This window comes from Nelusetta ayraudi, unplaced genomic scaffold (genome assembly GCF_046127955.1).
Source record: "Nelusetta ayraudi isolate G7.1 ecotype Tasmania unplaced genomic scaffold, CSIRO-AGI_Nayr_v1 ptg000004l, whole genome shotgun sequence".
NCBI classification, from domain to species: Eukaryota; Metazoa; Chordata; class Actinopteri; order Tetraodontiformes; family Monacanthidae; genus Nelusetta; species Nelusetta ayraudi.
In genome coordinates, this window is record NW_027466054.1 from 15,267,040 (window position 1) to 15,291,657 (window position 24,618).

The 24,618-nt window shown below is 45.9% G+C and overlaps 2 protein-coding genes and 1 long non-coding RNA gene across 4 annotated transcripts in view; all 3 read left to right on the top strand.

Annotated features, from left to right (window-relative positions):
• The first annotated feature begins 8,541 nt into the window (after positions 1 to 8,541).
• On the top strand, positions 8,542 to 11,483 carry gpr78a (G protein-coupled receptor 78a). The gene is made up of 3 exons (XM_076037207.1): positions 8,542 to 9,843; positions 10,013 to 10,126; positions 10,628 to 11,483. Exons 1-3 carry the CDS (start codon positions 9,170 to 9,172, stop codon positions 10,872 to 10,874), a joined length of 1,035 nt encoding a protein of 344 aa, XP_075893322.1. The 5' UTR covers positions 8,542 to 9,169; the 3' UTR covers positions 10,875 to 11,483.
• A 1,971-nt stretch (positions 11,484 to 13,454) lies between these two features.
• cpz (carboxypeptidase Z) lies at positions 13,455 to 22,256 on the top strand. The gene is made up of 13 exons (XM_076037195.1): positions 13,455 to 13,779; positions 14,294 to 14,326; positions 15,115 to 15,166; positions 15,250 to 15,572; positions 15,687 to 15,902; positions 16,614 to 16,849; positions 18,532 to 18,693; positions 18,972 to 19,130; positions 19,241 to 19,376; positions 20,057 to 20,196; positions 20,382 to 20,481; positions 20,621 to 20,766; positions 21,508 to 22,256. The coding sequence occupies exons 1-13, from the start codon at positions 13,662 to 13,664 to the stop codon at positions 21,709 to 21,711; spliced, it is 2,025 nt and encodes a 674-aa protein (XP_075893310.1). The 5' UTR covers positions 13,455 to 13,661; the 3' UTR covers positions 21,712 to 22,256.
• Positions 22,257 to 22,669: 413 nt separating this feature from the next.
• Positions 22,670 to 24,618, top strand: part of LOC142895889 (uncharacterized) — an 87,607-nt gene continuing 85,658 nt past the window's right edge. For both annotated transcript variants that reach the window (XR_012928272.1, XR_012928271.1), the window contains exon 1: positions 22,670 to 22,941. This is a non-coding gene — a long non-coding RNA (uncharacterized LOC142895889). The remainder of the gene's footprint in view (positions 22,942 to 24,618) is intronic.

A 24,618-nucleotide genomic window follows, 5' to 3' on the forward strand; every position in this document is an offset into this window, starting at 1 on the left:
CTTTCAAACCTTTCATTTTTCTCTCTCCTTCAACTGAGTCAGTTGTTTTTTTTTTTTTTATAAGTGCACAAATACTCTGCACAACTGAGCATTTTGTTCCATTTTCTTAGTGCTTAGTGCAGCAATTATCTTGATATATTTACAGAAATCTTGTCTGGTCTCTTCTTTGCAGTTTTCTAGCCAGTGGGAGCAGTGGCCTCCGCAGTTACGACTCTGGAGCCTGTAAAAAAGGACCCAGTAACTCGTCTCACACATAGTGACCGTGTTTTCCCATTGATTTCGCGCAAGGCTAGGCCTGCCGATGCTAAGTGCCCGTAGCCCTGCATTGTACGGAGAGACAGAGGGAATTTTCAGCTCTTGGAAAGAAAGCGAGTGTTTTCCCGCGACGCCTTTTGTCTTGATGTTTTCTTGGCTCGGAGCAACTGAACGGCTGAGCACAAAACACGGTCTCGAGCCAGTCCTTCGGTGGGGTTTTACACAAATTCCTCAGTTTTGGATGACCGCATTTACACCCTCGGCAGGAGGAATGAGACACACACACATATACGCACACTCGGCTAAAATTCCTTGTCAGGGCTCCAGTGATAACCAAATCCTCTGAGCCTCCTCTGTGTCTCCCGGCTCCCTCCTACTCTCAGACTGCTTACTCATGCTCTCTACTCTCCTACACTTGCTGTCTCTTCCCTCTGCCAGTCTGCAAAACCTTTTTTTTCTCCTCCTTTTTTTTCCACACTGAGGCATTTCTGGGGATTTTGAATAATGCAGCTGCGATTCCTCATCGTGTGATCTGTGTGTTAATTCGGAGAGTGTGCGCGCGCGTGCACGAGTGTGCGTAAGTCACATATTAGCTGTATTTTTGTTGTTGTTTTTTTTTACCCCCTTGTGTGCGAGCGAGTAGTTAACGTGCGCAGCCAATCTCAGCCCGTGCGGTTTATCTGGAGAAACAGAGGAACAGACTCACGCTGGCTTCACTCTCAGCTGAGAAATAATGACTGCAGTGGCCAAAGCGGAGACTCTGGATCCTGTGGGCAGACTTGCATTTGAACATTTTTTCTTTCTGTCACTGAAAAATGCTTTTCATGTCTTAAATTTGTGGATTTCTGCCAGTTGCTGAGAGACAGTTTTTTTTTTTTTTTTTTTAAATCAGAAGACTACACTGCGTACTTTCATCATTAAATATTCTAAAGGCATACAGCGCCAGAAGCTCACATGTTGGATCAAGTATCCTCATATCTAATGGTCAGTGTTGTGTCACAGCTCGCCGCTTTACAGATAATGTAAATATCAATGCATGCTAAAGCCTCCCCCTCCTCTGACAGTGAATATTTCTGTTTTGGGCCCTTTCAAATGTTGAACTTTGAAGGTTTTCAGTTCCATATTTATTTTTCATGATTACTTAATCAGTAAAGCCAAAGGATCTGCAGGAAATATTTTGTCCTCCGTTCACAGTTCACTATGTCTGCTAGTTAACTGGCTAGTTAGTGACAGCTGCACCAAGTGTGCAGTTTGAGCTCGCCTTGTATGATTTTTTTTTTTTTCAAATATATTTATTGAGCATCGGCAACAGAAAAAAAATTACATACATGAAATTTCTTTATCTTCAAATTTCCCACTAAATCCAAAATATTGTCCCATTTATCATCTCTGATGGGTCCCTCGTCATGTTCCCATTGATCTCTCGTTTGTTGGGGAAAGAGTGAAGTGGAGGAGTCCAGGGCATTGTAGATGCGAGAAACTGACCCTGACAGACTGGGGTTCAATAGAAGAAGGGTACCAATTAACGTCTGTTGGGGAAGATTCGGGAAGTCAGGGAACTCTGCCTGAACACAGTGCCTTACTTGAAAGAATCGAAAGAGGTGGGAAGCTGGAAGGTTAAATTTAGAGGCCAAGTCGGTAAAAGACATGAAGATACCATTCTCGTAGATAGATGCAATACCCCTGTCATTCCAGATGCGACATGTAGGGTCAATCACAGACGGTTTGAACCTGTGATTACAAAATACTGGGGCAAGAGTGGATGAGCAAAGCAGACCAAAGTGCTTCCTGAATTGTAACCAAATCCTAAATGACTGAATGACTACTGGGTTGATACTAATATCATTGACCAACACTGGAAGTTGGGAGCATAGCCACGATCGCAAAGAGTTTTGACAAGAGGAGCTTTCTAGTTGGACCCAAGCAGTGCGAGTGGCGGAAGCTTCATCGGTCCAGTACAGAAGTTTTTGTATGTTGGCTGCCCGGTAATTGTACGTAAAATTGGGAAGGGCGAACCCTCCCATCTGTTTAGGAAGCTGCAAAATATTCTTCTGCAAACGGACTGGTTTATTGCCCCAAAGAAACTTTGAAATCATCCTGTCCACTTTAGCAAAAAACTTCTTTGAAACAAGAACTGGGATGTGTTGGAATGTGTACAGGAACTTTGGGAGAATAGTCATTTTGATCATATTGGCAGGTTCATCCTGCCAGCTAAGGAAAGCGGCAGGGAAGACCATCTGTGGAGGTCCTCCCCGACTTTTTTTGAGCAAAGGAACAAAATTACTTTTGAAGGTGTCCGTTAGGGAACCCGTGATGAAAATACCTAAATATTTAAATCCTTGATCCGCCCAGCGAAAAGGAGCTACGTTTTCTGGCCGTTTTCTTACCAAATTATTAATGGGGAAAAAACTCTTATCAAAATTCAGTTTGTAGCCTGATAACTGACCAAATTGTTTCAGAATGTTTAGAATTACAGGTAACGGAGTAGAGGGGTTGGATATGCCCTCAAATTTTTGTACATGAATTTAATTCCAACAAGTAATCAATATCATGTCCACATTCGCAATTTAAAATAATGATAATTAAAAGAAAAGGTTTAGGCAAATTCATTTTCATTGCAAACTCTTTATCTCCGATGTTCACTTTGTATTTTTGTCCCAGAATCAGAATGTGTGTTTGTACACCTACATACATTTACACCTTGAATAAGCACTAGTGAGCATCAGATTGTGCTCCAGCCAACAATATTTCACAACTTCCCATTATAGCACAGTCGTGGTACGAGTTACTTCGCTTTGCCTTGACACTCTTGTTAAACCACATATAGAGAAGATGCGTCTCCTCCTTATGATCCAGCTTTGGCTAACAAAAACCTCTTCTTCTACTACTTCTGTTTCCTCCGTCCAGTTTTTACCATCACCTGTCTTACGTCCACCCACCACCTTACTATTTGCTGTTGCTGTTGTAGTTGCACGTGGATGGCAGACGTCCTTGCCTTTGCGCTGGTGTCCTGGGTGGCCACGCCGGATCTCTGACCACCTTCTGGAGGTGGTGTGGCAAAGCAGTCTGTCCCCAGTGTCTCTGGAGAGTCGCTGCACCTGTGCTTTTTTTTTTACCGCGGTGAAGCTCTTTCAGTCCGTGCTTGAAATCACAGGTCCGTGAAGCGTTTTTCTTGTAATGCGTGGATGCACGAGTCCTCTCTTTGTACCTGACATGTGACTCTGCAGTCGGTAGCCATCGCAACACAATCGCCTGCTTTCATCCCCCGGAAATGCAAAGATTTGTTGTTGCCCGAGTCGCTTCCACTGCGGTTTCCTCTTCAGCTCGTGTTGTGTTGTGTTTACAGCGCACGTGTTGTCAGATTAATCAAAATTTATCCTGATTTGCAAGGGTTCATTTTTAATACACATATATTTTTTTTTATTTTGGTCTCTTTCATGTGCTCCCCCTCCCCGATCCCTCCCTATCCAAATCCCAGTTTGTTGAGCTCTTTCTTATCTTTTAAAAGGCAGGAAATGGTTTAGGGGCACAGATCTGTGACAATTTTCATCAAAGGACAGACGAGAAAAGTTCAAACAAAGTCCAAGGAACAAATCTCAAGCATGCAAACTGGGGAGTGGAGAGGAAGAAAAATAAAAGTGCCAGGAAGAACTCTGCTGCATCACATCCAGCAGCCAGCGAGTCACAAAAGACCAAAACGGACCGCAGATTGTCTGGACTGTCGCAGGCCAGCGAGAAGATAAGAAGGAATCCCGGATGAAACGAACCTTCACGCCGAGACGGAGCACATAAATCAACATTAGGCATTAGGATTTTCTAATACATTCAATATTCATGTGGCTAAACGCTGCGGCAAAAAAATAATATAAAATAAAAAAACAAAACGTGAGTGCAGCTCGATGAGCAGTCGGTGAAATTTCAGCATGGATGCGGATCAAAGGGTGCCGAGCGACCGACTCTGTGCTTGTTTGGGTTCAGGCAGGTCCAGCGAACGCTGCTCACGCTATCATCAAAGGCGTGAAAATGGCCACTCCCACCTTTTTAAGCATCGCTCACACACGCACGCACACACACAGTCTTTCCCCCCGTCAGGCTCTCACACTCTTGGCACGTGACTGGGCGTGAGATAAAGCCAGCGCGAGGGGGAGCGCGTGTGTGTGTGTGTGAGAGAGAGAGAGACACACATATTCACAGAGAGAGAGAGAGAGAGAGTGTGTAGGGGAGGGGCGAGGGAGAGAGTGACAGTGAGCATGGATGAAAGCGAGTCGATGTGTGTGTCCGGACATGTGAGTGTCTGTGTGAGTTAGTCTTTGTGCGGTTTGTTTTATTTTATTATTTTATTTATTTATTTTTTGCTCTCTTGCTCAGAGGGCTGAGACCTATTTATACACCCGGACTCCCTCCTCGCTCCACAAACCCTCACACCCGTGACATTTATTTCCTCTCCTTCTCATCCTCCTATTATCTCCTCATCCCCTCGTCTCTGCCCCGTCCCTCCCTCCATCCCTCCCCCCGTCCCTCCCCCACCCTCCCAGTCCTTTTTTTAGCTTGTCACCACCACCCACAACAACATCATCATCATCATCGCCGTCGTCGTCATCCCCGGACAGGTGCTACCGTGCGAAGTGCCACCTCGACAAAACGCCGGGCTTTCGCTTCTTCTCCTCGCGGCCTGGAGGTGACGTGAAACGAGCTGTCAGATCAGGGTCACGGTCGCCAAAATGCTGCGATTTGGACCAGAGCTCTGCACTGCGTGTGATGTTCAGGCTGTTTAGGATGTTATTTGGCTCTTGAAAGTCTGTTATTGGAGCCGCGAATCAGGCCTTGAGGAGTTTTTTCAGGTTTTTCCACCTGCACTACAGTGGAGCAGCATTCAATGATGAATAATCCGAATAATTAAAAAAATAAATGAATAAGAGCCCAGCTTATTTAGCCCTCATGCTGAAACTGATGGAACGAGCGGACGAATTTTCTGCATAACAGTGACTCACATCGTGCTGTGACTCAGATTCTGTATCAGCAGAGCTTTTCCACTCGTCTGGAAGGAGACCAAAACACAGCACAGGCTCAAAATGGAACCGACAACTAGGTGGGAGGTGAACCTGGGGATTGTGTTGCTGCCTTTTGTGGCATCACAAAGAGACATTAAACAAAGAGGGGTTTTTTTTGCCACAAGTGTACTGATACGTAAAGCAGCTAAGAGTTGTAAAAGGGGGGACAGGCTGGAGAGACACATTATGGCTGGATAACAAGAGTAGGAGCAGTTTAATTTTTAACATGGGACACAAACCCATTGAAGCGAGGCACCGCGGGGGTGGTGGTCGGATGGATGGATGCATGGATGATGGATGAACGGATGGATGGATGAATTGCGTGGGTACATGGATGGATGGATGGATGATGGATGCTGGATACATGGATGGGTGGATGAATAACGTGGGTACATGGATGGATGGATGGATGGATGGATGGATCCATGAATGGCGTAGATTGACTGTTGGAAGGATGGATGGATGGATGGGAAGGTAGATGATGGATGCATGGCTGGATGCATGGCTGGATGGACAGATCCATAGAATGCTGGTTGACATATTGATGCATGGATTGGTGGACGACGGACGGATGGATGCGTAGCTTGCTAGGCGATAGCCAGATGGATGTGAGGAACGATGGACGCACAGGCTGGCGGACGGATGGAGCACAGTCATGCCTGCAGCTCTCGGAGGCAAAGTTAAGGTGATGGGTGTGCTCCATATTGTGTTGTGCCGACCGTGGGAATGGGGGATGTTACGTAACCACACACTCACGCACTGGCACTCGCGGCAAATACACGGAGTCATGGAGCCAAGGGGCGAGCGGCTGACTGGGGAAGTCGGATGGGCCCCTTTGCCTGCAAACGGGACTTCTTAAGTGCTCCTGCCATCAGCATTCTGTTGCTTGCGTAACAGCCTCTCCAACCCCCGGGAACCCAGAGGAAACACGTGACCATGCCGAGGACTCCTCCTGGCTGAGGGGTGATTTCTCATTCCCTCTCTTCCTCTTTATCCTCTCTTCCTCTGCCTCCCCTCCGCCCATCACTCGCTCCCTCCCTTCTTCCCTGTTTTTAGCAACAAAAGGTTTTTTTTTCCCTTCACGCTCAAGCAGCCATCGAGTCGAACAAACTCGGAGACAATGTTTCCACCGGGGCCGGGCGGGATGGCATGAAAAATAAATAATGGAGCGAGGTGGCAGCGGTGGTGGATGCAGGGTATTAGGTGTATTACTGCTGTAAATGCGATCTCCTGGGAGCCTGTTAATGATTGAATATAGGATGGAGCCTTCGGGAACGGCAGGGGGACAAACAACATCTGGGCAGCTGCCCACCTCCACATCCATAAAAAAAAAAAAAAACTAAAAAATGTGTACATACTGGGAGAAAGAGAGAGGGAGATAGAGAGAGCAGCTGCCCACGCGTTCACACTCGGCCTTACTCATGCTTATGGTGGAGATAATTAGGGAGGGATGGAGGGGGAAAATGTCCCTCTTGGAAGAGAGTTGAAGAAATAAATTCAATTGCACGTCGCTGTTTTCCCCGAGCATCATCGACGGCGTCGTTTCCGAGGGCAAGTTCCCAGGAAAGCGTACACATTATGTTTTTGATGGACTTCTCACTTAGTGTTGTTGCTGCTATTTTTATTATTATACAGAATGTAGAAAGCCACAGTGGAGTGGAGATGGCAAAACACTGAGCTCCAGCGCAAAGCTCTGCTGAAGGGACAGTAACGTCTTTCCGCAATAACAAATCCAAACTATGCCCATTTTAGCGTCCCCTTTTCAACTGCCTTGCAAAAAAAAGAGAAAAAAATGTGGATGTCCAGAAAATGGCATTCAGCCCTCTTTTTACAGCCTCCTGCAATAACACTTGAATTGGGACTTATGTTTTTGAAGCAGGCAAGAGTTAAGCGCAGTCAAAAAAAACAAAACCTTCTTGTTTGTCTGTGCTGGCTTTTTTTTTTTTTTTTTTCACCACATAACTTAAGAATTATTGTTTGGAAAGGAAAAGAAGAAGATTTTATTCAGGCCCATCCCATGTTGCCCAAACTGATCCCAGTCTGGGACAGGTTTGAGGGAGCAGGTGAACGGCCCCTGGGCTTGTTGTCGTGTTCCTCGGGGTTGTTCTGTCGCTGTCACACCAATGTGTCAGGGTGGTGCGGGTGTCACTGGTGGTGCCAGAGCTGCTGCCGCCACCGGCCTGCTTGTTGATGCAGTGCAGCAGCAGCAGCAGCAGCAGCAATGTGGGGTTTTACAGCAGAATGATGAAGGGATTATTTGTCAAGACAGTCGGCGAATGTGATGTTTTTTGTAGTCTGGGTTTTGGGTTGAAAAGCAATGTTTTTTTAATGGGCTGATTAGTCCTTTATGTTGAAATACACTGGGCTGACAATGAATCGATGGAGGAAAAACAAACAAAATCACTGCATCACTTGCTTGTCTTGCTGGTATGATATAAACGGATTGCTTGGAGGACAGGAAAATACGAAAATGTGCCAGTAAATATGAAAAATGAAGGCGTCCAAGTTCTCTTGTTTTTGTTTTGTAGCCTCCTACAAATACAGTTGGATAAAACGCATGTGCTTATGAGTATGGCGGTGTTTTCTGGTCAGAAATGTTGACTGTTGAGTCTGTGGCTGCCAGTCCACCTTCACTTCCCTTCCCTTCACATTCTCCTCCACCTTCCATTCTCTCCCTCTGCCTTCACCCCCACCGGCCAGCATCTGAGGGAGACGGAGATAATTCCAAACACAACATTACAGATTGCACAGCAGTGACAGCAGCAACAATAACAACAACAGCAGCAGCAGCAGTAGTCTTTCCGGGAGCAGTCCGTGGCTAATGCCTCATTACAGGCGTTTGAGGCGCGATCAACACAAATCAGCGCTGAAGAAGCATGAAGTTCAAAGAGTTACCGAGCCACTGGAGATTTGGTGTTGCCATGGAGATGGGTGATTCACCGCGTTGTGGGGCGCGCGCGTGCGCTCGCGTGCATACGCGCGCGCGCGGCACACGCTACCTGAGGAATTGGGTGGGTGGACTGAATCTGTCACCTTGGCCACCTCGAGCTTTATGTCGTTGGGAACCGCTGCTTGCTCTTTGATTCCCTTGAATAAAGGGAGGCTTTCTCGTTGGCAAACACACACACACACACACACACACACACACACACACACACACACACACACACACACACACACACACACACACACAGAGCAAAAAAAACAACAAGGATTTCACCAATGCCAAGCGTGCACATGCCGCTGCACCCTCGCCGTGCACGCACAAAAGCAAGATGTCACATATTCTTGGTTGCACAGCGGAATTTTGTGTGCAAACACCGTGACAACCCCCCCGCCACCACCCCCGACACGCACACACACACATTTGATATTAACTCCTGCTTGCATGAATATTGTTCAAGCGTCACATGAGCCAGCAACCGGCTGCACGTGCGGGGCGCACGGCATCGCAAGCGCGAGAAAGCGGGAGGAGGCGCCGGGTAGTGCGCATGATCAAGAGTAAACACGGAGCACTTGGCAACCTGAAGTCATCGTTTTCACGGCACCCCCTCCCCCTCCCCCTCCCACCACCACTTTGGAATACACGTGGAGAGGGGCAAAGCGCGCGCCAGAGTCGCTGTAGTAGAGCCAGCAGGAGGAAGCGGCTCGCACCACCTCGCGCGGTGGACCGACGAGACTGTTTCAGCACTTGGACAGCTCTTGGACAGCGCTCCGAGGGCATGTGCGCTCCCAGCCGACGGCCGCCCCCAGCACAGATCATGACCCCCCAGCACCCTTCTCCTCCTCCTCCTCCTCCTCATCCCCCTATTCCTCTTCCTCCTCCCCGCAGCCGCCACTAAAGACGACAGCGCCCGCGAGACATGAGCATCCCGGAGTTCCTGCTGGAAGTGTCCATCGTGGTGACGGCCGTGGTCTCGCTACTGACCAACCTGTCCGTGCTGCTATGCTTCACCCAGAGCGCCGACCTCAGGTCCCACGTGCCCGGCATCTTCATCCTCAACCTGTCCTTCTCCAACGTGCTCCTCACGCTCATCAACATGCCGTGCACGTTCGTCGGCGTGGCCGAGAGGTCGCAGCCCTTCGGGGACCTTTTCTGCCAGGCGGTGAGCTTCGCCGAGACCTTCCTGAGCACCAACGCTATGCTGAGCATGGCGGCGCTCAGCATGGACCGCTGGGTGGCCGTGGTCTTCCCGCTCAGCTACTCCAGCAAGATGCGCTACCGGGACGCGCTGCTCATCGTGGCGTACGCCTGGCTGCAGTCGCTCACCTTCTCGCTCACGCAGCTGCTCATGGACTGGGGCGGCTACAGCCACACTTACGCGTCGTGCACCATGCGCCTGGACGCGCAGCGCAGGTCGCAGGTGCCCGCCTATACCGCCTTCACGGCGCTCTTCCACGGCAGCGGCTTCGCACTCTGCCTGCTCGTGCTGTGCTTCGCCTACCTGAAGGTGCTGCGCGTGGCCAGGTCGCACTGCAAGAGGATCGATGTCATCACGGTGCAGACGCTGCTGCTGCTTGTTGACATCCACCCCAGGTAGAGTGCGCGTAAAGTGCCATAGATTCATTAGTTCGTTGATTAATGCATGATGCATGCAAAATGTGTTTGTTTTTAAATGCGCGTCATGTTGTTGCATCTGTTTTCGCTCCAACTCTACATGTTCCCAGCGCGCGCTAATCTAACCTCTCCTCTCTCCGCCCATCAGCGTGAAGGAGCGGTGTCTGGCTCAGCAGAAGAAGAGGAGGAGGCGCGCCACCAAGAAAATTTGCGTCTTCATCGGCTCCTTCATCCTCTGCTTCTCCCCCTATGTGATAACAAGGTGACAGCGCGGCCCGCGCACACACACGCAGACTCTTAGGCGCCAGCAGTCATCTGGCTGTGGATGCTTTTAATATAATGGCTCCAGCAACCAAGTCAAACAGTGTGATGTGTCACGTCTGTCTGCACTGCTGTGTAATGGCTTTTATCTTGATTGTGTGTGTGTGTGTGTGTGTGTGTGTGCGTGCGTGCGTGCGTGCGCGCTTGCACCCGTTGCGAGGCGCCAAACGAAAAGGCCTCAAAGTTTCTTGTCATTCTTGTCATGCACGCCAGGCACATAGCATTTAATCGGCTTATATTCTTAAGATTAATTTTTAATTAGGCTTTTAATTGAATCATTCATTCAGCCCCTTGTCTGCAATAAAACACTATAATGGAAGGGTGTCTCGTAATTAAGACGCAAATCCTCTCTGTTTTCTTTTCAACGCAGTTTTCATTCCCCTGCAAAGGCGTTGCTTTCATTCTCACAATATCATCTTTTTTTCCCTCCCTCTCACTGCAGGCTGGTGGAACTGTTGCCCTTCGTGCACATTCCACGCTACTGGGGCATCGCGACCAAGTGTCTCACCTATGCCAAAACCTCCACCGACCCATTTGTGTACTGCCTGCTGCGGCAGCAGTACCGCAGGGTCCTGGTGAGCATCATCAGCCGCGTGATGGGCAAGGACCGCTACTCGCTGTCCGCCTACAGCATCAGCAGCACGCTGGACACCATGGACGACAACAACTGTGTGGCCAGAGTCACCTGAGCTCTCACTTTCGCTCGCATTAAAAAAAAAATGTATTGATTCGACGCCTGCAGAGATAGCAAGAGGGAGGCCAGAGGGCCTTGGAGGGCCTCGGAGGGCACCCCGCCAGCGCAGAGAAGAGAAGAATCAGCGTCTTGCTTTGAGGGCGCCGCCTCCAACAGAGGCCGGCCCGTGCACCGATCCCAGAGGCCGCAGGGTGACCTGCCGGCGAGGGTGTGCAGGAATGCAGAAGTGTGGACTTTCTGAGACCTTACCGGACTCATTGGTTTTGTTTTGTTTTTTTGCCAAAGGGCTACTAAGACTTTTTACAGGGTCAGTTTGCCTGCCGAGGCATCGCCAAGGATATACGCCACATGAAGTACACAAGCAGTATGTTCATTACTGTCCTCGTTGTATTGTATATTTTGCAGTAACCTTAACTTTTCATCAGAAGTGGTCTTCAAGTGGTGTTACGGAAATAAAAAATCCATAATGATGACTGTTATTAAGCTGATATTAAAGCTTGTATTTAAAAAAGTCTTTATAAATGACGTCTTGCACATGAAGTGTAGAAAATGTGTTAAGATGTTTTATCACGACAAAAACACTAATAAAGGATAAGCTCCACAATCACAGAGCACTCCGAGTCTGTCCTGCTTTACTTTGCTTTTACAATATGGGACATTTGAAGTGTTATATGGTTTTGAGGCAGTTCTAAATAAAGTGAAATGCAACTCCAACACTAATAATAATAATAATTGCAATATTAAAGTACATGGGCAAATAGTTTTGCTTGGCTTCATTGCATTACACAGTTTTTGCACGTAAAAGGGAGTTATTGAAAACATCCCTAAAACATGAATTCTCTTGGAATTTTTTAAAATTAATAATTGCTGTTTGTTGTTTCAATGATTATTAAATTAATGGTTTTAGGTATGCAAAATTCTGTTTATAAATCTTTAAAAAAAAAAACAACAAATTGTATGAATCTGTCGTCTGCATCCCAGAAATGTGAAGGCAAAAATTCATGTTTACTTCACTTTTCAGAAAATGCAGACTATGATATGTAGTTTACATTGTAAAACAAGGACAAAATAATTGACCATGTGACATCACAAAGGGCACACACACACACACACACACACACACACACACACACACACACACACACACACACAACTGCTAGGGTTAGTTCACAGCTTCAATGCTTTTGTCACACATGACACGGGGAAGTCCAGCAACAACAGCTTTGCGTCAGCAAGCTAGCAGGCTGTAAACAGAGGGCTAAGTTAGCTGCTTTCTGGACATCTGTAGGGTATCAGGATGATCACTGTGTTGCTTGTGTGCTCCTCCACTGAATTATATGTATGTATGTATATATATGTATACATATACATATACATAATATACACAAAAAACAGGTACATTGACCTGTTAAACTAAACTGCAATATCTGTTTAAATCCTCACGGAGCTCTGCTCCTCAACCCTTCCACATGTCACGTGGCTGTATTTGAAAAAAGAAAGAAAGAAAGAAAAGTGGTGAAAACCTGCCATATAATTTAGAAGCCTGGAATTTGCATAGATATGACACACGTGGTTAAAGTGCCGAGGATAGTTTTAATCTGCCGTTATGCAATCTAATTATTGGGCACAAATGAAGTGCTGCATCTCCAGATTCTAATTTCCTGCCGTGGAGCTCTGCCGGGAGACTGATGAACGACTGCTCCTCAAATCCTGGTGGCAGCGACGGATGAGCTGTCAGTCTCTGACTATTTGATCAATAATCCAAGCTTTGTCTCACAAACTGGATCCTATCTATTTTAAATCACAATGGTTGATATTTAAAAGGATCTAACCAAGGTCGTTTGCTGTGTGCCCAGAAATACAGCCGCACAAGAATCAATGACTAAACTGATAGAAACACACAAACCAACCTTGGTGTGTGTGTGTGTGTGTGTGTGTGTGTGTGTGTGTGTGTGTGTGTGTGTGTGTGTGTGTTTTCGCCTCTGCTTGGCACGAGTTCTCTGAGAAGAAAATCAACACGCTTTACACTGAACCGCCACCAGGGGGCACAAAGATGTTTTTCCTTTTTTTCCTTTTTCTTTTCGTTTGACTCATATTAGCCTCCGAAGGACACCTCCACTCACGCGGCCGTCGCTGTTGCGAGGTTACCCCCTCCTTTATTCAGTTAAATCTCTTGTGGCTCCTCAACACTCACCTTCGCAGGCTCCCGCCCGCGACCAACGTGCACGTTGGTCGCGCGCTGGAGAGGCTGCGCGCACACGGAATAGTTCAGTTTGCAGAAGTCTAGTCATGCGTGAGGGAGGGTTCGGCGGGCCCTAATATGTCAGAGCAGGCGGACAGTTCCCTCACTTTCCACCCCCACAGGCCACGTCCGTGTTTTCACACACACACACACACACACACACACACACACACACACACACACACACACACACACACACACACACACACACACACACACTATGAAATATGATGCGGAGCTACTCTTTACTCAGGGTGCTCTCTCTCTCTCTCTCTCTGTCTCTCTCTCTCCCTCTCTCTCTCTGTCTCTCTCTCTCTCTCCCTCTCTCTCTCAGGGATGCTCCGCGCGGCAGACAAAGGAGGGAGGTTTCTTTACTGCGGGTGGTAATTACCATCCAGCCGGGGGGACAGGAAAGTAGCAGCCCCAACATACACGAATACACACACACACGCGCGCTCACAGTGCCACATCACACAAGCGCCGGTGGGTGACAAGCGGATAAGTCTCACGCACCCCCACAAAAAAAAAAAAAAAAAAAACATGCGCCCGGGACCGTGGTGGTGGTTGTTGCTCGTGGCCTGGAGCTGCCGGTGCGCCCCGCAGCAGCAGCAGCAGCAGCAGCCGCCGCAGAGCTGCGGGCCCGAGGAGGAACTTTTAGGTAAGACTTGATTCAGTCTATCTGAACTTCACCTTCGCGAGGCGAAGTTCAGATGCGCGGCCCGTTGCGGTGTGACGCATCAGGAATGGAGGGCACTTTTATCAGCGGCAACAACAGATTGTTTAGATTTTCGCCCGCGGGATGGTCTCCAATTTAAAATGGAGAATTTGCGCCAAGTAACATCTTGCTTTTGATTTATTTTTGCATGTCATATGTTAGTCCCTTTGTGTGGCCGTGCGTCCAAGATATTTATATTTGGAGTCGTCGTTGTCATGCAAAAATTCCTGCATGACCGCAGACACTCTGTCACCTGCCGTTATTTTTAACTGCATCAGTCAGTCCTCTGATGTAAACAGCAATAAGGCAGAGACACCCACCACCACACCACCACCACCACCCGTGCTCGGCTTTGATATGCACATTCCCTTTGAAGATGTCGCCTCCTAGCGTTTTATACGTGACCCTTCTAAATAGTTCCATGTCTCCTCAACGCCTGTTGCTTCTGCTCCCACAGGAAGATGCAGCCACGGTGCGCCGGAAGAGAAACGTGGGTGGCTTCTGATTCCGTCTGATGCCTGTAGCATGTAGCCCATCTGTTAGAGCTTCTGAAACTCCTCAGTAATTAGGAACCTGCATTGTTTTACCTCTACATCTTGGCCTGCTTTTGTGGAAAGTGAGTGCTAAGATGCGGCCTCTGGAATCAGCTCTTTGTGACATCACTAAGGGCACAGAATCCTCTCTCTTATTTGTGGCAACACCTTTTTTGGTTCTCAGACTGCATTGTTATTATGCCCTTGCAAAGCGCCATTATTCAGTGTTTTGCATAACAGCTTTCAGGCTGTGAAAACTGAAAGCTGCTTTTTGTTGAGGATTTTTTTTTTTTTTTTTTTGCTAATCAAATCAGGCTGCTCCACTTGGAATTAGTTCAAACCATAGCATTAATCTGTGGCATTTAAGGTCAAATGTTCCACCAAATAAGAACCATACATCTCAATATGAGCTTTCGACAAACCGACTGTTCGGCCTTAAAACTAAAACTATTTAAGTGCCGAGTGCCGCTGCAAGATGCAACAAGTTTCACTCCCAAGATAGTCAGCCTGAGCTAAAAAGGGGGGCGGCTGGGATCCAGCGCTGAAATCCACAGGGGAGGATTTATGGAGCTTTAAAACTCCAGTACAGCGGCCAGGTGTGGACTCAGCAGAAAAATAACAAAAGCCAGAGCTTTGTTTTACTAACTGCGTGTATAAATTAGTCAATGCAAAACATAAATAATTAGAGGCTTAAAGTAAAACAAAATACCAACTGCAGTATGTTTGCCTTCCATTATCCCCTCAGCTACCTGCACAGAGCTGAACCTGGGCTACTGTAATGACATGGAGTACAGCAGGTGGGTGACAGCAAGAAGAACCAGCTCCCTGTTGTTCAGCCTTTTCATGTCTCAACTCCTCTGCTAAAACTTTCCCGCCCCAGAACAATTTTCCCAAACATCCTGGGCCACCAGACCCGCTTGGATGCAGAGTCCGGGCCCGAGTACCTTCTCCTGAGCGTCATCCACGGCCTGCTGAACGGGGAGTGCACCCCGGATATCCGCCTGGTCGGCTGCTCGGTGCTGGCCTCGCCCTGCCGCAACGACAGGATGGTCAAACCCTGCCGCAGCACCTGCGAGGCGCTGAGGAAGGACTGCTCCCACGCCTTCGAGGCCATTGAGATGGCCTGGCCGTACTTCCTGGACTGCGACCGCTTCTTTGCGAGCGAGCAGGAGGGCTGCTACGACCCGCTGGCTGGGCTGAGAGGTGTGTAACATCTCACGCCACTAGCTCCCAGAGTGAAACTGGCACAGTCCTGTCAATGCTTTCCCAATTTCCCAAGTCAATTCCTTTGGGTTTTTTTTTTTTGGTTTTTTTCAGCCAGACAGGAGATAGCCAGGTCCAGTCTCTCCCCTCAAGATCCCAGCACTATCATACAGTTCACTTACACCTCCAACACTCAGATGTACAATTTGTTGAAGAGGACGGCGGCCAAGTGTCCCCAAATTGCTCATGTTTACAGCATCGGACGCAGCACGGAGGGCAGGGACCTGCTGGTCATCGAGTTCACAGGCAACCCTGGGCAGCACGAGCTGCGTGAGTAGAACTTCTCTGTTCAGTCTGCCGTCCTCCTGGTTCGCTCTTCAAGGTCAATCCAGTTAATCAGGCGGGATGAATGGTGTGATCACGTTGGTTACGATCCATGTCCATTTACCCTGTAGTCTTCTTTTTCTCTTTGTTTTTAAAGTTTTTGTCATTGCTCAGATTACTCAGAACTACTTAAACCTGCAGTATCCCATTTGCGACCACTTGGGGGCAGTGAAAACAACCTGTAAATGGGACAGAATGGCATTGTAAAATGCGAAAGGGTTTTGCTGTCCCCTGAGCGCTCGTGCAAAGCAACATTATCATTTATACTGGATCCATCGACAGCTGCTCTCTTAAACAGCTTTGGCTCGGCTGGTGTTGTGTGTAGTTGGTTCTAGCCAGGAGGACAAATGAAACAAAATGGGGAGCTAAAACAACATGATGGATTGTACAAAAACAAACAGTGTCACCATATTTGCCTTTTAAAAATAAGTGCCACTTTTTCTCCTGTCAGAAAATTTTTCATTGCCGCGTTCCCTTGCAAAAACTGAACACAGATCAAAACAGCTTTTAAATACCTCCTGGAAATGCTAACGTTGCTTTGTCTAGGCTCTTGGTGTAAATGGACAAGTGTCAGGTAGCACGACTGTTTTAGCAGAAAACAATGTACAGGAACATTTTGGCGTACTAATGCAGGTTGATACTCTTTTCCAACTGTAGTGGAGCCAGAGATCAAGCTGTTGGGCAACATGCATGGCAACGAAGTGCTGGGCCGACAGCTGCTCATCTACATGGCCCAGTACCTGTGTTCAGAATACATCCTGGGGAACCAGCGAATTCAGACCCTCATCAACACCACCCGCATCCACATTCTGGCTTCCATGAATCCAGACGGTTATGAGGTGGCTGCAGCAGAGGTAGCAGATAACTATGATCCGGAGCTCAGCAACCAGGAAGTAAATATTGTTAACGGAGGAGAACAACAAAAACGACAAACCACCATTATCCGCTCTCATTCTTTTTCTGTCAGCCTGAGGTCTGTAGGTGGAGGCGTGAGGTACTCTGTCGGGGTAAATCGTCCACTTTTTTACTAGTTTGTCATTTTGTTGTACTTTTCAACACAACAAGGTGTATTCCCTCAAAAAATATTCAAAGTGAGACACAAAATACACAGAGCAAAAACCTGATATGTTACACAGCAAAACGATTTCAAGAACAAGATTAGCAGTAAAGCAAAACAGAAAGCAAGAGCATGAAACAGGATGTGGAGGAAAAAGATGAAAGATGGTAAACAGCAGATTTGCATGAGAGTCCCATCTATTATTGTCCCTGGCAAGTTGATTATACATTTGCTGGCCAATTTATCTGGTACACCCTGCTAGTTCTGGATTGGGTTCCTTTTTGCCTTCAGAACTACCTAATTTCTTGGTGGCAAAGATTCAATGAGTTGCAGAAAATACTCCTCAGAGATGTTATCATGTCAGTCTGAATGGACATGATATCATCGTACAGTCGTCGCTGAATTGTCGGCTGCACAGTCATAATGATATCCTCCAGTTCCACTGCATTAATTACAGATAAGATAAAGTGGCCGGGCTGAGTTTAGATCTTTGGGTAGTTACAGGCCAGGACCTTTACAGCCATTTTTGAAGAATTTGGAGAAAACTGTTTGAGCTCTGGTTTTGAGGTGAAGTTGCGCAGTAAAGGATAAGGAATCTGTTAAAAAAAAAGAAAAAAAGAAGAGTATTCAAGCCTTCCACCTACAACCTGCCTTTTGTTTTTGTATCACACTAATAGTGTCTTCCATAGTTATTGTAGCACCCGTAGATATGTCCTGCTGGCATTTCTTAAACCTCTGGATTCACAGTAAGTGTGTAAACGAGCAAACTTCTAACACGCCTTGCGTCGCCGCCTTCCTGCTTCTAACAAGTGCTGCATGCAAACACGCAGTAGTCTGATCATATGGATGTCATGCAGGAAATACTGTCATGTCCCCCGTGTGAGGTAATTTGAGGAAAAAACATTCAAAATCTTACACTGTCATCTTCAAATGCAAATTGTTTGAGCTGTGAGACCGCTGAGGGTGAACATGCTTCATATTGTGCAATTTATTCCTGGATCACAGCAGATCATAGTCCGGCAATCAACATGTTGTCACACTGTAACTAGTTAAAATATCATATTTTGCATGTTGTATGAGTAAAAAAAAAACTCCAGGATTGAAAAGAAACCCTGCTCCTATGTACTATGAAGTATATGGCAGCATATACATCAGTGCATATGGATATGCATGTGATTATATGCAAGAGTCTGCTTAGCCCAATTGCTCTGTTTTCAATCGTTTGGATTAAATAATCCGACCGAAGAACGTATGCAAAATATCGACTGGTTCCAGCTGCTTCTTTTTCTCATGACGGATATATGGTCTTGTCAAAAATGTTAACAACACGATTAACAGGTAGTTTAACATGCTCCCTCCTGTAGTTGTAGTGACTAATTTTCATACCATTTACTCAGAACCTTCCTCTTGTCACTGTTCTTACTAATGTCTGTATGTCAGCATCCTCATCTCTATGTCCAACTCTGGTCTTTCATCTAAATGTCACACTTACAGTAGTTTCAACATAAACGTTTTCAGGGTCACTTGATGAACGGTTGGACTAGTGGGCGTGCCAACGCTCAGAATCTTGACCTCAACCGCAATTTTCCGGACCTGACATCCATTTTCTACCGGAATCGGCGAAGCAGACACTACCGCATCGATCACATTCCAGTCCCGGACTCATACTGGTTCACCAAGGTAAGGGAGTGGACAACAGCAAGAACAAAAAACATCACTTGATCTGTTTTTTCTATAAATAATGTGTCAGTGAAGTAAATCCTTCACTTCTTCTAAATTTCTAAAATAGTTCAAACTATTTCAGTGGGACGCTGTAAACAGAGAGCTAAATATGCTCGGGACAGCTTTGTTTTGGCATCTTTAATAACATGAAGACGCTCAACTTGGGTCGTAATGGAATTGGTGTAAAGTTGGACCCTTTAATTTCAAAACCTTGCAATCATACTTTTGGCCTGTAGGTGGCACCAGAGACTTTTGCTGTGATGAAGTGGATCAGGTCACTGCCATTTGTCCAGTCTGCCAGTCTTCACGGTGGGGAGCTGGTAGTTTCTTATCCCTTTGACTTCTCCAGACACCCTCACGAGGAGAGGATGTTCTCCCCCACGCCTGATGAGCAGGTAGGGATGGATGTAACAAAAAGTGCAATGGATGGAGCTGTATTCCAAAGACAGCTGGAGATGTCAGATTCTGACTTTGTGCTCTTCCTTCATCACCTCTCCATGCACAGATTCTTAAGCAGCTGGCCCGCACCTATGCAGACAACCATGCCACCATGACAAACAATGACACAGACAGGTGTGGAGCCTCCTTTTACCGCACCAGGGGCATCATCAATGGCGCGCTGTGGTACAGCTTTGCTGGCGGTAAGATAATGCTTTCTCCCCCCCACCACCCCAAATTACTAAGTAACCTGAAGTTGTCTCGGCTGCCTTCCTTCAAAGCCTGGCTGCATGATATCTTTTAAAAATAATTTAATCTCAGGGGTTGCTTCAGAAAGCTTTATTCCCACTGGGAACTACTGCTACATTATTTTGACCAACTTCCTTCAACAGTTGTTTCTCTGTGAAAACTGGTTTGCATTTTGATCACACTTCCAATTCTACCCAGTCTGCCGATCCCCAGATGCAGTGTTATTAGGGCTGACAGAACAATTTTACCAGGTAGAGCCAGGTTGAATGAGATGCGGCCAACTGTTACATCTATATATTTATTTGTTTACCGGTATTTATTTTTCTATTTATGTACCAAGTCATATTATTTTTTTCTATCACTTTCTCAAAGACTGTCAAATAGATTATTTTCTATGTTAGTTGTCTTTCAAATATGATATAAGACGTGGTGGTGGGGGGAGGGGGGGGGGGCAGAGGGCTATTTTGTTTCTCAAAAAAAAAATGTCTACTTTAATTATAATGACCATGCCAACTATGAGACAATAAAATATGTTTAAAAAAACAAAAACTAAGTAAACAATAGCACGCAACACAAGTTCTCAGTGTCCTACTCCCAAAGCTAATGAGGATTATTTGTCTTCTCTCTGTTGCAGGTATGTCAGATTTTAACTACTTGCACACCAATTGCCTGGAGATCACCGTGGAGCTTGGCTGTGACAAATTCCCTGCAGAGGTTGAGCTGTACACAGAATGGAAAAGAAATAAAGAGGCTCTTCTCAGTTTTATGGAGTCTGTAAGTGTCCTTAAGGCTACATTTTAAACATTTTGGTATAATGGAACAACCAATAACGAAAGTCTAAAATGAAGGTTGTTAGGGTGTTTTCGTGGAATATCAAATCTGTGAGGAGCCTGAATGTTGAAAGGAGAAAATGAACTGTGGGGACAAAATAAAACAGTCTTCTGCCGTCTCTAAAACAGGTCCATCGAGGAATCAAGGGAGTAGTTGAAGACACCAATGGGAATAGGATCAAAGGTGCAACCATCTCTGTCAGAGGCGTTAGGAAAGATGTCACCACGGGTAAGAAACAATCCAAAACGTTACATCCTTTCTTTGTTTGTAATGATCTCAGACCATTTTAATTCTGCCCTTTTTACAACCCCTCTGACACACCAACTCTGCTGCCCTGCTCTCTGGCTCCTCTTTCATCTCCTCTCAGCCGAGGATGGGGACTACTGGCGCTTGCTAAACCCCGGTACTCACATCCTGACAGCCACAGCCAAAGGTTACTCGAGGGTCAGCAAGCGGGTGTATCTGCCGCACAACATGAACAAGGCCGGACGTGTCGACTTTGTGCTGGAAAAGGTTGGCCTTGTTCCCTCAGTTCTTTTCCTAACCACTTATGTGCTATTTGTTCAGTTTACTTCAATTTATTTTTCGTGTCCGTGGCTCACTTTTTTCAGCCAAAGGTCAAACGTCCACACAGTGTCTCATACACACGGCACAGCACAGCAAGGCACAGCAGCTGAATAGCTTGTATTCCGATGATCCAATAAGAAAGTGTTTTCAATCAGTGGTAAAAAATTTGAGCGGAATTCATAACCAATCAGCTACAATTTAGATGTGACAAAGCCTGGATGGAACAATTGCTAAGTGCTTTTAAAATCACCAGAAGAAGGTGAACTGCTAATACAGGAGGTGACTTGAGACTTGCTGCTAAAGAGCCTGGAATGGCATGGATGTTACAGTGTAAAAACAAGCGAGCTATGTGTAGCTTAGCAGACACTTCATAAGAACTGGGTGATAATATCACTCAAACAGAACAGCTGTGAATTGCACTGGTGACTTTTCTTGATGGACAACATGTTGTAGCTCTACTTCCACGTGTCTCTGCCAGAACAGCGTGGTCCATCTTAACACATTTTTTCCCCCTAGTTTCTTTGTTTTTCTCCATTTTTAAAGACCCCTTCTCTGCAAGGGCTCTTTCCCAGATAGATACTTGAGATGTATCCAATGTATTCAGGGAATCTGTTTTTTTCCCTCCAATATACTGTAAGTCTACTCAGAATCGCTTCTTCTCAATTGGCCCGCTTCTCCCACACCCAGGTTCCTGTGGAGCCTGATATCGACGACCACCTCTTCCCCACAGTGGACTCATGGGATCGATTCGACCCCTACAATCAGTTTGAGCGCTACAACGATCCAAGTGCAGGCGAAGGAGAGGTGGTGCGCGAGGAGAAGCCATGGTGGTGGGACTACTTCTCCCAGTCTGGCGTCTCGCCCCCGCACTGGCTGCTGCGAAATGTCTAGACACATCACAGGACAGTGGTGATCCCAGGGTGCCACTAGGGTCATAATGGATTGTAGCACATGCACGGCTGTGGCTGAGGTACTTATCAAAGAATTACAGCCAATAAGATTTCAGTGCTTCCTCAATGGATATGAAAAAAAGCTTTCTAAATTTTTTTGTACAATGCAGCAAATTAACATCTGTCACATGAACAGAGTTTTACATGTTAAAGCCAAAAACTGACTGTGGATTTAATGAATTGCCCTGATGATCTGAAAACTACATATGCATTTGATCAATTTTGTTTTTTTGTTTACAATTTCCCATGGCAGCTGCAAATTTGTCCATGACTTAGCTGTTAATTTTTTAAAATTAAACCAAAAATTGCATAGTTAAGGTGTATTTAATTCACATCATCCTCACTCCACTGTCAAATATTTCTTGTAACATGTACCAGCTAGAAATGCCCCATGCATAACCTTGGGTCAGCTTTGCCATACACAACGGTAAGAATTAAAGCTTGTTTGTGTTTAAAACTTACAATAATAAAAACATTTTTCACAGATTTGTGACATATTTGACTAAATCTAATATTTTTTTCTTGTCTTGAGTGTTGCCACGTTTGATCACTAGGAGGCGAGAAAGAACATATGATACTACCGCCGGACTTGGTAAAGTTTATTAAAGTTTAATAGTGCACTTCTGGTGACAGTTACACCTTCAGAGGTGTTTAAAATTTACGCCCATGTATTTTTGTTGTTGTTGTTGTTGTTGTTGTTGTTGTTGTTGTTTTTAAACAAACAATTCGAGTCTCTTGCGATACGCCAACATTCAGCTCCATTGATTCAAATGTACAAAACCAACACGCTTAAAGTAAAACAAGTTGTTCATTTCAGATACAGGCCATATGTTATGGTGAACAGCGCGAGTCGGTGCTAGTTTATTCAGCGGACGAATTTTACACTTTCCAATTTTACAAATACGAGTACCACCAAGCACGACCTGATTGCGAGCCGTGTCCCTGCGCCTCGCTGTGACAGGTATCTGGCCTGTCACTTACCCGCATCAGCGGCCACCGTGGATTTTGGTTGAAACAAGCGCGGCGAAATCAGAACTACCCAGTGTGCATACACCCGTGTTCAAAATTAAACAATTTACCACCACTTATCATTAGCTTTTTGTACGCGTGAAGCCCCAAGTTTTGTTCAAGACCCATCACGTCAGCCTGCGTCAGGAAATGCACCTCCATGGTAGGACACAAGTCATTTTTATTCAGAGTTGTCTTCGTTTTCTTCTTCTTAGTCTATTTTACTCATACAGCTTTGGTTCCGTTTTTTTTTTTAGTCACCAATTATTGTGCAAGGGGGCCCGGACCTGGGACCTTTCTGTGTGGAGTTTGCGTGTTCTCCCTGTGTCTGCGTGGGTTCTCTCCGGGTTCTCCGGCTTCCTCCCACACCCCAAAAAACATGCATGTGAGGTCAACTGAACACTCTAAATTGTCCGTAGGTGTGCATGTGAGTGTGAATGGTTGTCTGTTTTTATGTGGGCCTGCGATGAACTGGCGACTTGTCCAGGGTGTCACCCTGCCTTCGCCCTAAGACAGCTGTGATAGGCTCCAGCAGACCCCCGTGAGCCTGAATAGGAATAAGCGGGTATAAAGGAATTAATGAATGAATATATTGTGCCAGGCTAGGCTGAACCCGTGTGACGTAGACCAATGCGAAAAATGTTGTTTTAGCTAAGCTAGCCGCGAGTCTCTCTTTGCTTCATCCGTACTTTAACGAGTGGCGCAATAGGAAACGACAATAACAAACATTTGTGTGTCAGGTTACCACCATCAAAATGTTTAACGTGTTAAGAGGCACTGAAGTTATTCTAACGTTTTGCTTGAGAAACACAGCTGTGATTGAGTCTTGTTAGCAACCTGTTAGCAGCTGCGTGTCCACAGAAGCTAAATACGCAGGTGTGACTAATTAACCACGGGATAATTTAGGTAATTTACCTTTAGAATTTTTAAGACAAAAGGCAATTGTCGTTTATAACTATTTGTGTGTGTGTGTGTGTGTGTGTGTGTGTGTGTGTGTGTGTGTGTGTGTGTGTGTGTTTTAAATGATACTGAAAATGAATTACGAATAACTTTTTTCAGTCATCACATTTAAAAAGGTACGTTGACAGCCAGTGACGTAATGATTGTGTCGTTGTGCTTGTAGCATCTGCTCATTAGATCCGTCCTTCGTAATCCACCTGTAATCCTGTGGCCTGTCCAGTTGATTCACAGCAGTCGATCAATAATATCTTCTGTGAGCTGTACCGCATGCAACCTCTGCTGACCCCACCAGCTCATCTGTTATCTTCTTTCAAAGCACAATAACCTGTGTTTGAACATGCACCATGTATTAAACCATAGCTGCAGTATAGCAATATACCACGGTTGTCTGCATCAGGGAATTTATGATTGACTTGCATCATGCAGCACTCGCCCCCCTCGCTACAAGGTGAATCGGCTATTGCCCCCGTCAGGTACTTTCAGCAGGTGTGGTGTGGAGATTTTTTTAGATTTAAGATTGAGAACGTTCTTGTTATCAAATCAAATACAGGAGGAATAATCAATGTTTAACTTTTACTTATTATTACTATCCCGTATTACTATTGTACTCTCATTATTTGTTCATTCTAACAAACATATTTCCCCACTGGTTATGGAAATATTCCGAGAGACGGATCACATTAGCTGAATGACTGCTACATCAGAGTTCATTTGGCAATCTCTCTTCCATAGTGTTTTGCACATTCACTTTGATTTGGAAAAAAAGGAATAAAACGCCAGTTGTTTTGGATTACGCAGTTTATATAGAATTGCTAATACAAATCACTTTTCTTTCAAATGAGCATTAAAAATCCCTATGGAAATGCACTTATAGTCAGAA